The sequence below is a fragment of the Falco biarmicus genome, chromosome 4 (assembly GCF_023638135.1).
Source record: "Falco biarmicus isolate bFalBia1 chromosome 4, bFalBia1.pri, whole genome shotgun sequence".
NCBI lineage: Eukaryota > Metazoa > Chordata > Aves > Falconiformes > Falconidae > Falco > Falco biarmicus.
In genome coordinates, this window is record NC_079291.1 from 66,809,461 (window position 1) to 66,822,525 (window position 13,065).

Sequence of the window (13,065 nt, forward strand, 5' to 3'; positions counted from 1 at the left end):
GGATGCGGACAGGTCGTTGAAGATGTCACATCACACCACAGGGCAGCACTCCACCCCAAAGCCCACAGCTCCCTAGGGATGGGGACAGGTTGCTGAAGATGTCACATCACACCACAGGGCAGCACTCCACCCCAAAGCCCACATCTCCCTAGGGATGGGGACAGGTCGCTGAAGATGTCACATCACACCTCAGAGCAGCACAGTCAGGCTTGGCTGGAGCTACGTGGGGCAGCCCTGGCAAGGTGGAGAAGAGAGCAGCAGCTCTGCAAAGCGCGTCACTGTGCTTTGGCTCCCACATCCGCGTTCCAACCCCCGAACCACGCTCCTCTTTCACAAGGAGGAAAATGAATCTAAACCGCTTCTCACCCTCCCTCGCTCCCCTGACAATCCCCCGTTCGCCTGCCCGTGGCATGAGCTCCAGGCACGATTCACCGGGACTTACCCCTGGCAAAGTCTTCTGTTCATGCAACGCCGTCTGGGCTTTGATGGCAGAGTCTCTGGCACAGTACGTGAGGAACGCGCAACCTGCAGTGAACACAGCACGTGTCAAGTTAGACATGCAATTGCAGACGCGCGTCGAGACGACGCTCCTCTTTGCTAACAGCGGGTGACCCAAGAACTGCAGACGCTGCCCTGTTCCCATCCTCCATCCCAGCAGTACAGAGGATGGCCCCTGCGCCAGAATCCACTCCTTTCCCAGCGAAGGGGAAGCAGGGGCAGAGCGGGAGGTTTGCTAATTAAAGGTGCAAATGTTACTTAATGTGGATGCGTCAAAGACTGTAGGGAAAAAGACAAAGAAACGATATTAAAAGGTTTGTGGGCCCCATCCAAGGTCTGTTGAAGTGATGGAAAAGGGTCCCAGTAAATCAACCAGGTTTGAAACAGGCGGTGAACAAGGTGAGAAACGACTGGAGAGCAACACACGGGGTAACACTGCCTGTGGGAGGAACAGCCCTGAGCACAAGGATCAGAGGAGATGCAAGGACCGGAATGATGACTGATACAAAAAAATAAAACAAAAAAAAAAGCAGCAAGGAAAGAGGAAAAGCATCTGGGATTTTAGACTCTCATGAAAGCTCCATGATCCAGATTCACAGAATCATGGAAAGCTACAGAAGGAGAAGCCTGGCGTTCTGTGCCGTACGCACAACGTGCACACACACACACACCCCAAATACACACATGCATGACGAGGGAAACACAGAGAGCAGCAGAGCATAACGCTTTCTGCAAGGGGCAGCTTAAGAAGCAAGATGAAAAGCACACGGCAAAGGCCACATCCTGACATTCTTTGTCAAGATCTGACTCAACATCTGAGCCTAATAGTGGAGCCAAGGGAGGAGGGGAGGAATTGTAGCCCCTCCAGGAAGAGGAGGGATCATCTTTGGGTGCTCTGATGCTAAGAATAATCAAATGAAACTAAGCAAAAGCAAAATTTGGCTGGTTATCAAGAAACATTTCCTAGCAGAGAGAGATTTATTAGTCTGTGGAACAATCTCCCCAGGGAAGTGCCTGGAGCTCCGTCACTTGAGTTGTCTCAGATGAGGATGGGCAAAGCACTGGAGAATAGACTCAAATGCTAGCGTGCCTCTGACCCCCTCACTCAACCCCCTGCTATTCGCAGTGGCATTTCACATCCCAAGCAAAGGCAGGACACAGCCCTGCAGCTTGTTGCTAAATGTCCACATCTGTATTGTTGTGCTGGGGCTGCAGATGGCATTGTTATGGCCCAAAGAGAGAGGATGGGTCTTTTGCCCCCACTTTTTTGTGCCTGGCTTGGGGGACTCCCGCTTCAGCTCTCCATGGATGCAGGACAGGGACCTCCTGGATCTCTCCCCTCCGCCCCAGAGTGTCTCTGTGGTACACGACACTTCTAGCCCCCACGGAAGCCAGCTGCTCAGGACAACCCCAACCCATGGCAACAGGAGTAGGCTGTTCTTCCATCCCAATTCCGATAAATTGCTGCAGCTAAACAAATCACATCTGTTCTCACAGCTCTTGCTAGGAGAAAAAAACCCTCCACAAACAGCACACGGGTATTAGATACCTTCAATAGGCAAATACAGCTCCTTATCGCCTAGGTTTTAAACCAAGGATGCCGCATCAAGGCCAGACGTGGGATCACCAGATAGTTTAACAAATGCAGTAAGGCAATAAGCATGCAGGTAACCTTCACTTCTCACGACAAACGCAGCTAGCTCTATGGTGGGGTGGGGGGCAAAGCACCCCTTTGCTTTCACTCTACCCTCAGAGACTGCTGTGCTCTCAAGCATCAGGAAAAGCCTCAAAAGCACCAGTATAACCAGAGAGCCCAAACCCTAAACCCTGGATGCGCTCTGTGCTGAGTAAAAAGCCAGCTGGATGGCTGAGCCCAAGGCATGGTGGTGGATGGAGTCACATCCTGCTGGTGCTGGGCACACAGGGTGCTCCCAGGGCTGGGCTAGAGGGGGTCTCCAGATCAGTGATCTGGGCGAGGGGGTCGAGTGCCCCCTCACTCAGTTTGCAGATGACACCAAGCTGTGGGGGGTGCTGATCTGGGGGGCAGGGGGCTCTGCAGGGGGGTCTGGCCTGAGGCCACTGGATGAGGTTCAACACGGCTCCGTGCCGGGTCCTGCGCTGGGGTCACACCAGCCCCACACAGCGCTGCGGGCTTGGGAAGCTGCCCGGTGGGAAGGGGACTGGGGGTGCTGGTCGACAGCCGGCTGGAGATGAACCAGCAACTCATCCAGGTGGCCAGGAGCCCAGGTGGCCAAGAAAGCCAAGGGAATCCTGGCTTGTGTCTGAAACAGCGTGGCCAGCAGGGCCAGGGCAGTGACCGTCCCCCTGTCCTCGGCACTGGTGGGGTCGCATCACAAATCCTGTGCTCAGTTCTGCAAGGAAGACTTTGAGGTGCTGGAGCATGTCCAGAGCTGGGCAACGGAGCTGGGGAAGGGGCTGGGGCACAAGTCTGAGGGGGACCAGCTGAGGGACTGGGGGGTGCTCAGCCTGGGGAAGAGGGGGCTCAGGGGGGACCTTCTCACTCTCTGCAGCTGCCTGGCAGGGGGCTGTAGGGAGGGGGGTGCCAGTCTCTTCTCCCAAATAACCAGCAACAGGACAAGAGGAAACAGCCTCAGGTTGTGCCAGAGGAGTTTTAGACTGGATATTAGGAAAAATTTCTTCATGGGAAGGGTGGTCAAGCATTGGCACAGGCTGCCCAGGGAGGTGGTGGAATCACCATCCCTGGGGATATTTAAAGAACATGTAGATGCGGTGCTCAGGGATGAGGTTTAGTGATGGGCTTGGCACTGCTGGGTTAACAGTTGGACTTGATGATCTCAAAGGTCTTTTCCAACCTAACGATTCTATTCCTAACAGATTAGAAGGCCTGGTGACCAAAGTCCCAACCACAGATACTTGTCCATTTCCACCTGCTGCTCCAGTCTGCTACTTTGCAAGTTACATGAGACCCATTCTAAGAGAATTTGGGTCAGTTTAGCACACAAAACTCCGAAGTCAGGAGCTGGGAATAAGCAATTTGTTCCACTGAAAGCTTCAATGCATTGGTACCATGTCCACATGCAATGAAGACACCATCCTTGTCTCAGGAGAATTAGCCATCAAACCTAAGAAAACGAAGGATAGGAGAGGAATAAGTCTACATGAAGCTACCTGCAGAGTTAAGCACTCAAACCCAGTACCTGAGTCCCAATTCCAGTGCTCAGCAACATCAAAACTGAGGTAATACACACTGGCAGGCCCAAAAACCTCAGCCCACGGGAGGATGAGGATAAAATAAGGATTGGACAAAGGCACACCACTTAGTGGGGACACAGGAGGGACACTACTCACACAGGGGTAGCTGTTTTGCAAGGTACTGTCATCATCTCAGATCAGAGATTTGCAAAGCCCAGGAAGACCTACATCCACCAGCACCTGTCCAAAAAAAGCGCCATGAATCCCCTCCCCAGAGCCCTCCAGTCCTTCTCTTCCCTACAACAAAGGCAGCCCAAAATACCGTTCGTCTTTTAGGTGCTCAGGTATCTGAACCAAGAGGCAGCAGCCTCTGGAGAGAGAAGCATTCTGCACCTACGGAGCCCAAAGATGCCTCACTCGAACCTCCCACTTCATTCCTAGGGCAACCCTTGCTGCTACTCTGCTTCTCAAAGGCGTGATATTTTTGCTCAACAGGAGCCAGGTTGTACTCCTGCCCTTCACTCAAGCATGAAACGGCACTTGAACAACCCCTAATGATGGGGGTACCACGTCCACGTGCAATGAAGACACCATCCTTGTCTCAGGAGAATCCCAGCTGCGCCTGGGCTGCACTGGGACAAGCAAGCCTGTGGGCACAGGACAGCCCTGTCTACCGCTCCATCCCTGAGCGCTCCGTGTCGCCAAGATTTCCAGACATTCAGTTCATTCGTTTAATCTCATTCCTGCTTCCAAAGTGGCAAGGATCTGGGAGCTGTACTGGCCATGGAAAGGAGGGAGCTAAAGAGGTCAGCTGTGTCCTCTGGAAAACATGACGACTGTCCTGCGCAGCCGAACGTTTTGGAGGTAGGATGCAGGAGTCTAGAATTGTGTCGCTGCAAAGTCCTGGTAAAAAATACAGAAAGGGGGTTTGCAGAAACACTACAGTCCAAGCCTAATTGTGTAAACAAATATTTGGGGAAAAGAATCTTCCCTCTTGAAGAGACACTATCTCTTGCAAACAAACGCTTCAGCTGCTTCTTAGGATGCTTCACCAGGCATTTTCCACAGCATCCCCTTACCCCCTGCCTTCACCCAGGTGTCTAAAGCTTGCAGAAGCACCAGAAGCTCAAGGAAAGCCACATTTTCCCAGCTAGGAAGGGTTTCCATGCTGTGACAGGACCCTGCTTACTGCATCTTTCACAGGTTCAAGATCCTAGAACTCTGAGCCTGACAGAGTCACCCAGAGATCCACCCAACAGGGAGGAGACATCCACAGAGGTGCAAATGGGCCCATCACTCTCACTAGGTTTTCTCACTTCCACATCTCCTGCTTTAGTTAACAGCAAACTCAGGTCAACAGCCTTATGCCTCTTCGGGCACCTCTGCCACCACGTCAGTTACACCTGCTGAGACATGGGACACTGTGTTAAAAAGCACTCAGGGTGTTAGAAAGTGCCAGCCTTGAAGGTGCCAGGCCACCCGGGTGGTACTGACACCCCATCACGGAACAGGGAAGCGTAACAGCGCCCTGAGCACTGTCTATAATCAAGCTGGTACGAGTCCTAAATGAGGAAAACAGGACTGGAGCTGCTGCTGGACAGCAAAAGCCACAAGCCCCGGTAGCCAGGGACACCATCGTCATCCGTCATCCGCTCCGCCCAGCACTCACTTGTCTTCTTTTCTAAGCCTAGACTGTATTTGTTATATTGATACAGCAACCCATGTATTCAAATCTGACCTGATCTGCAGGGGGTCCAGGTAAATTAAGTTATAAATTCGGTATTATGCTACTTATAGATCATACTGTTGTGATTCTGCTTGTAGAAATCCTGTGCTATTCTCATCATCCATTCTCTGCTATACTAACCGTAAAATTCTGTTAAGAAAATAAAGCTTTAAGCGTAACTATGATGTAGCACCATCATCGTTCTGCCAAGGATCCCTGAAAGAACCCGTGCGTCCACCACCCTGCTCCCAATGGCTCCAGGAGGGTTTCCAGCTCCCTGTAAGCAGAACTCAGCCTAGTTCCACTTGCAAGAGACTGCAGCAAAACCCCAGATATTCTGTGCCTGATCCTCCCTATGAACCGCACGGACTCTGGGCTTTACAGTCCCTTCAGATCCTAAACATTACTCCAGACATCAGCAGCCTAAAGCCTTAAGCAAGAAAAGGCTGTCAGTTTGCAGAGGAGAGGGGGCTCCAGGTTCAGCTTAGCATCCAAAATGACACCAAATACTTCAGCAGGGGAAGCATGGAGTCAGCGAGGAGCTTATCTACAAGCCTGCAGAAGCTGAGTCAAAACTCAGGGAGGCAAGTTGGGCTGAGGTTGTTATTTTCCCCCGTGCCCTTTGGAAGAGCCGCTTGTCTGTCCACACACTGTGCCCTGCGAGGGCTGCTCCCATCCCTGCTGCTCTGCTCCAGCTCCATTCGGTACCCCACACCCCAGAACCTCCCCATACCCCACACCCCAGAACCTCCCCGCTTTCCCCACTGCAGGCACCGCTAGGAAACCCAGCCAGGAGAACACGGTTGACCCTCGCAGAGGATCTACCTTCTGCCCAATTCTGGCACACAAATCCAAAAATGTCCACTTGATTCTCCCTCCTCTGGCCCATTCCAAAAGCCTGTTCAAATGCCTCCCTGCTCTTCCCAGGAAAATATTAGCTTTAAGACAAACACTGCCATTAAGATGCAAATGTATCTGTGATTAACATAAATAGAAAAACTGCCTCATGAATAATATTAGGAAGCTGGAACGCTATCGACTACCAGGAGTCAGGTTGCTGAGACATGAATAGCGTCAGGCACGAACAAAACCATTTCGTAACGATGCTCATGTTTCTAGCAGGGCTTAAGATCCTCCTCTGCCTCCAGTGACTTCATCAGTCCTCAGCACCTCTACAGGACAATTCGAGCCAGCTCCTGGGCTCCTGGATCCGCAGCCCCAGCGGACCTTTCCCCCTTTTCCTTCCTCCCTGCGGGCAGAGGCAGCTGCTCAGCTCCACGTCAAGCTGCGAGGGATCGCAAGAGGAGCTGCTGGGCTTCTCACACGACCGCTTCTCCCCGTTTAAGGGAAAGAAAAGGAAAAAAGCAGATGGAAGCCGCGTGTGAGCTGTCAATTGGATCGTGCTGCAGATCAGGGAACAGGGGGAGAAAAAATGGAATCTGCTGTTACAACTGCCCCAGAAAGATTATGGCTTCTGCACGGCGCAGGAATGAGCACGTAGTTAGCCAGATTTGCCAAAGCCTGTCCCCAATGCCAATGGGAGCAGCGGCTGCTCACCAGGTCGGCCACCACGCATGGAGCCTAAGCCAAGGCAGCCAGACCTGGGAAGGTGGGATGGGATGGTGAGGGTCAGGGTTGGCTGGGCTGTGGGTCTAATTTCTTTGCTAAGCCCCCCCCCCCCCCAACATCCTTACAGAGGAATGACTTCTTTGGAGAGGTATATTGCCTATTCCCAACCCAGGTCTACGTGTAAACCCACGCCACTGGGAAAGGAATCCCAACCTTTCGCTTTGTGCAAAGAGGGCAGGGGGCAGAGGGAGCTGCAGGCGCGCGGGAATGATTGCCACCAGCAGAACACACACATCCCAGTGGGCTTTTCTGGACAGAACACAGCACCGGCAACCCCTGCCCAACACCTGCATCTGCTGAAAAACGTCAAAACCAAAGGGATATATTTATTTTGCTGCAGGAATCCTGCATTTAGCGGCAAGTTAATATCACACATCTGGCTAATACCAGTGCTGCCCCCTCTAATTTGCATGTCTAAGTGGCAGATCCCTAGAATCTGTCTCCTGCCTGGAACCTGACCTCAGACCACGCAGTCTATATTTAATATGTCAACGGAAATGCAATGTGCAATTGTGTCTTGCCTCACTCCCATTCTCTCCCTCACTGGGTTTGAAACCTGGCCACACGCTGTCAGATGGTGGCAGGTTTGGACTCAGCCCCTCGCACACACAGACACACAAGCACGTGGCATTTTGGTTTTGAAGTCCCAACCAGACACGCTTCTCCAGCGAACCTCGAGCCAGCCCAGCTCCCACAAGCTTCACCGGGGAAGCATCTTCCTTCTGCCTTTGGGTTCGATTTGGTCTTTTGTTTGAAGAGAAACTTATTTTTCTGTTGTCCCTTTCCTTCGTGCAGTCTAGAACGGTTCGAGTCACCGCAGCACTCACAGTTTTTCTTACCTTTCCTCCTAAATCTGAAAACAGAGGCATCAGGGCCAAACGCATCTCATGGTCCCTCCGGTACGCCCCAACACCGACCGCATCACCCAGCACTTTAGGGTGCTGGGGCCCGGGCTGAGCACTGGCAGCTTTCAAGGTCCTTACGGTGGGTTCCCTGCAGGTTTGCTCTACACGTGCCCGGCAGTGGTGCTGTGATCCCGCTCTCGATCTCCCAGCAAACGGGCTCCCGAGTTCCCACTCATGGCTGGAGCCGTGGTGATCACAAGATCCCAAACACCTGCTGGGATGGGCTGGAGCCGCCAACATCCCGAACCCCACGGCTTTTCAAAGCACCGCTTAAAAATACAACAATAAGCGCAGCTAAACCCAAGCTGCCTCAAACTTTTTAGCATCCACTCAAGGTCTTTCAGCCAGGGAAGACCCTCCAGTTGCCCCCGTCTCCCACCAAGGCCCCCCTGCTATCCCGAACGCCGCTGGCAGCGCAGATTTGGGGCCAATCGCCTTTGTTAGGCGGATCTGGTGACGGTAGCAGCATGTGGGCACCCGGGCGGGGGTCCGAGGTCGGGGGGGAGGGGGGCTGCCCCCCCGAGGGGCTCCCGTCCAGCCCCCGGGAAGGCTCCGCGGGGACACCGGACCCCACCCGTGGGCAGGGCAGGGGTGGGGGGCAGAGCCTTTCCCGGGTGGGGGGAAACGGGGGTCGCGACACCGGGGTGGGGGGAGCGGCGGCAGCGCATCGCGGTGGGTCACGCGTGGACCGCCCCGGGGGGGGCGCGGTGGGGGTGGGGGGCCCCGGCGCCCTTTGTGCGCGCCCCCGGGGAGCGGGCCGTGCGTGCGGGGCCGCGCTCACCCTTGTGCATGCCGGTGTAGCGGTCCTTGAGCACGGTGAGCTCGTAGATCTTGCCGAACTGCTCGAAGAGCGGCTTGAGGTCCTTCTCCTCCAGGTTGCGCGGGATCTGCCCCACGAAGAGCTTGATGGCGTCCAGGTCCTTCATGCTGTCGGGCTGCGCGGGGGGCTCCGCGCCGCCGCTGCTGCTCATGGGGGAGGCTCGGCGCGGCGGCTGCGGCGCTGGCGGGAGCGGCGGCTGCCTCGCCTGGCCCTCGCTGAGCCTGGCCATGCCCCGCGCCCGGCGGTGCGGGCGGGCGGGCGGGCGGGGGCGGCAGCGCGGCTGGATCGGCCCCGCCGCCAGCGCCGCCGCCGCCGCGCCACAAAGGGCCGCGCCGCAGCGCCCCCTGCCGGCCGCGGGCGGCGCCGCGGGAGGGGCCCCACCAGGGGCAGGGGGCAGCTGCGCCCGCGCCCCCAGGGCCGAGCAGCCCCGCCACGCCGGTGCTTGGAGGGGGGAGTCGCAGCTCAGGGGTCCCCCCCAGCCAAACCCTGTACGCTTGGACCCGGTGTTTGTCGCAGCTGGTAGCAGCCCGTCCCCCGTCAGGGATCGGGCATTAGCGCTTCTTCCAGAATCAGCACTCGCTCTCCGCACCACCCCCCGCCCCCCCCCCCCCCGCCACCACCCGGGGCAGGGAGCGGCGTTTAGCCCCTTGTTGTCGCCGTCTCGGCACCAGGGGGTGGAGGAAAAGAAATGATTTAAAGCAGCAAGTGTTCCAGCACAGCCTCCCCCCGAGGCCAGGGAGCTGCCAGCAGGAGCGAGGGGCGGCTCAGCTGCAATGGGAAGCAAAGGTGGCCCCAGCCCCGGCCGGGTCTCCCTGTCCCAGGCCCTGGTGTGCAAAGCCCCCCAGTCTTTGGAGAGGCTCAGCTCCCCCCTGAACTGCGGCGTTCCCAGCTAGGTCCTGCTCGGGCTGTGCTGGATGGTGGAAAGCTGGTCACACATCCCCACCGGAGCAGCCATCACTGCTGCCAGGGTCAGCCCCGACCCTGGTGTGAGGCCGTGGGTTGCTCCCCCCCAGCCTCCCCAGTCCTGGCAGGCGAGCGGGGATGTCAGCGCCCCGAGCAGCACAGCCCGGGTGGCCCAGACCCCCTCATCTCCCTTCGCCCAGGGATGGGGAGCGGGGATGCAGCCCAGCCCCACCGCCCGCAGCACACACCGCCTGCGTATCCCACCGGGCATCTCCTCTGCAGCATGCACAGCTCTTGGCGTCACACCATACATTTTCGCCTGTCATCCTGCCCCAGTGTCCCTGAAGATGAATGGACTCCTGCGCCCTCGTGCTGGGAGGAGGGAGGGGGGGTTGCTGGGTTGTTTGCAGCGATAGCTTTGGCTGAGCCAGGTGCTCAGCTCTGCTGAGCACACCAGGCCTGAGCCTTTACAAAGGACTGTGGTGCAGGCACGACCCTGCCTCTCTTCCCCTTCCTTAGCCTCTTCGCTAGGAGCTTTCTGCCATCTCCTGCTACTCCTGCCCTGGATCCTGCAGATGGAAGCGGCAGCGAGCGGAGGAGGGGACCCTGCTATCCAGCATGCACAGCCCCAGCGCGACAACAGCCCCACGCTCCCACGCAGCCCGGTCCAGCAGGCTGCCCTCCTGCCTGCCTCCGCCAGCCCCATCCTCCTCGCTGCCCTCTCCCCACGGTGCCCCAGTACCGGTACACACAGCTCACCCCCCCAAGAGCACCGGCTCAAACAGCACCCAGATCCGTGGCGCTTGGTTTTACCCGAGAAGGGAGAGGGCTGACGCCAAGCCCTGCAACAGGAGATATTTGCAGCAAGTTCAGTGCTCGTATCTGTGCGGGAAAGGTTAGGAAAAAGGGGGGGGGGGGGGGGGGAGGTGTTTATCAGGGGAAGAAGAAGGGTCCCAATCCTAGGGGAGGAACTAAGAGTACTGCTCGTGTGTGTGCACCCACCTGACTCCCAGGCTAAAGTCACAGCAATGCCTCTCACGTGCTGGCCCTCAGCAGGAAAGCACTGTGGCTTCATTCCTCTCCTCCCTTGTGCCCAGCTGAAAATCTCAACCTTTCCCCAAGCCCCAGTTCTGCACCCTTCTTTCTCCAGCCACAGCTATTGCCCCCACCTGCATGGGGAGCTGCCAGAACACTTACGCAGGGCCAGCAGGTGCAAGAACCTGGAATTTGCATCCAGGCTTTTCACTGAAACGGCCTCACAAAGGCCCTCAGCTTTTTGTAGTGTGGCCTGAGCCCAGGGGCCATTGCAAGGTGTCTCAAGTCTCCTGTAGAGCTGCCTTGTGTTTGAGGGTGGTACCATTCCTAAAATTCACCCTAAAACCCCAGAACTCCCCACAGCGGTCAAACATTCTGTTTACATCTCTTGCAGAGACTGCCAGGGTTCTGCCATCTATTTGGAAGCCACAGATCCATCAGCTGGGAAGCCTATGACAAGTCAAGCTGTTCTCCCTGTTAACAGCTGCAAACAGGGCCATCTTAAAAACAAGAAACCTGTATCCCAACAGCAGCAAACCTCACCTTGGATGAATCATGCCTAAGCAAGTAATGTTTTCAAGCACCTTTCCATGCCTAGCCTGCTTTTCCATGCCAGCTGCTGTAGCACAAGCTGCTGTAGACTTACGTTACAGCTCGAGGGACCCAGTGCCTCAGGTAGAAAATATCTGTTTAGAAGGAAAGAGATATCCAGTATCTTTTGGAGTCCATGAATGGACATATTATAATCACCCCAACTGCAGTAAAGAGAAGAACAGACATGAAAATACTGCTGGTAAATGAAAAATAGAACAGCTGTCAATCAGCACCTGGAAAGGGTTTACAGAGCCACACAGAGAATTATATATCACAGTAACAGGATTAAGGGGTAGATAAAAGATAGCGATAGCACCAAGAGAGAGTGAAAAAGGGAAATGACAGGTCACCTTCACCAATGAGGAAGAAACATGTTGCATTTATCACTGAGGAGGCTGCAAGGGAGAGCTAGCAGGGGCACAGCAGAGCTCAGGTGCATGATTCCCAGAGGATGAAGGAACAGATTCTGCCCAAATGTGAGACACCGCTTCAAAAAAGAACCATTACAAGAAAACTACATTGTGTGCCCAGGAAGTTTGTCTTCTGCAGAGACATTTGCTAGTGAAAAAACGTAATGTGTTTTCTTTAAACACATCTATACTTTCCTGGCTTCTTGTGGCATATGAGTGTCTGGATTTTAGCTTAAGATAAAAGGTAAAGAGGTCCAGTCCAGTGGGCCAAATTTGAGAAGGGCTCAAAAGATGCAGGAACAGCAAGATATACTTTGCATTAGGAGTGCCTGCCCTTTCCTTCCAGCTTTTCAAGGCATGGAGGAATGGAGAAAATACAAGCTCCAGCTCTGAATTTCCACATCACCTAGGAGACAGCACTTGAGGCAGGAAATCCTCACAACAGCCCAGAAAAGAGAGGGGGAGGAAAGAGAAAAAAAAAAAAGAAAAAAAAAAGATATCCTTCAAAACAATCTGCCTTCCCTTACCTATTTGCTCCCTAGGCAGGAAAGCCGAAGGACTAGTCAAGAGGGTGCTGGCAGAAAATACCCAAGCAACAATACGGTATCTCAAAAAGATAAGAGTTCATTCCTGTAACATGATTGTTTCTGGTCTGGAGCAAAAGGTTCTGCAGAGAAAACTGCTCCAAGGCAGCCAGATCAACAGCTCAAGAGAAAAACACCCTCCCTGTGTAAAAGAGTACAACTTGCCATAAGCTTTCATCCTCTTGTTTACCGAGACCTTACTGTTTACCTTTCATACTTTTGGGATATCTGTTATCCCAACCATTTTAAGATTAGGGGTTTTTTATATTTTAACTTTGCAACAAAGCAAAAAATTAACTAATTTTTAAGGCTTGTGGATTTTATGACTGGAAGTTGTCCCTAACAGGGGGTAGATTGGAAATTAACATCAAAGATTCCAAATTATCTTTCTGATCAAGAGCAGCTATTCTTTGAGCATTTTAAAAAAAAGAAGAAAAAAAAAGCACCTTGTTGCCTGTTACACAAATAGTTTGTGTTGTTTGCAAACTGTTTGTTCCAAAGCTTGAAAGAAAAGTAGTCAGAAAACAATGGAACATGGCCCTCCTTCCCCAGTTAGGGGGAGGCCACTCATCAGCTCTAGAACCATGCAATATTCAATTGAGCTGATCAAGTTCAGCTTGGACCTGGTTTTAATCAGCAAAGATATTACACTCTGCTGATTTGATCTGGCTTCTCCCTCTGCCGCCCAAACACTCCTGGAGCAGGCACTATGCACAGAGATGGTTGGTTCTGTCACATGCTCTAGTCTCCCTACCCCAGGGCTGGGACAAAATGAAAGGACTGAGCA

General features: G+C 54.2%; 1 protein-coding gene across 6 annotated transcripts in view; it reads right to left on the minus strand.

The window, feature by feature from the left end:
- The window catches only part of CELF5 (CUGBP Elav-like family member 5), a 42,659-nt gene extending 33,602 nt beyond the window's left edge, over nucleotides 1–9,057 (minus strand). For all 6 annotated transcript variants that reach the window (XR_008821643.1, XM_056337623.1, XM_056337624.1 and 3 more), the window contains exons 1-2: nucleotides 8,714–9,057; nucleotides 443–525 (exon numbers count right to left, since the gene is read on the minus strand). Coding sequence is in view for 5 of the 6 variants with exons in the window: in XM_056337623.1 (XP_056193598.1) it covers nucleotides 443–525; nucleotides 8,714–8,981 (351 nt within the window). In the remaining variant the exon portion in view is untranslated. The remainder of the gene's footprint in view (nucleotides 1–442; nucleotides 526–8,713) is intronic.
- Between the last annotated feature and the right edge of the window lie 4,008 nt (nucleotides 9,058–13,065).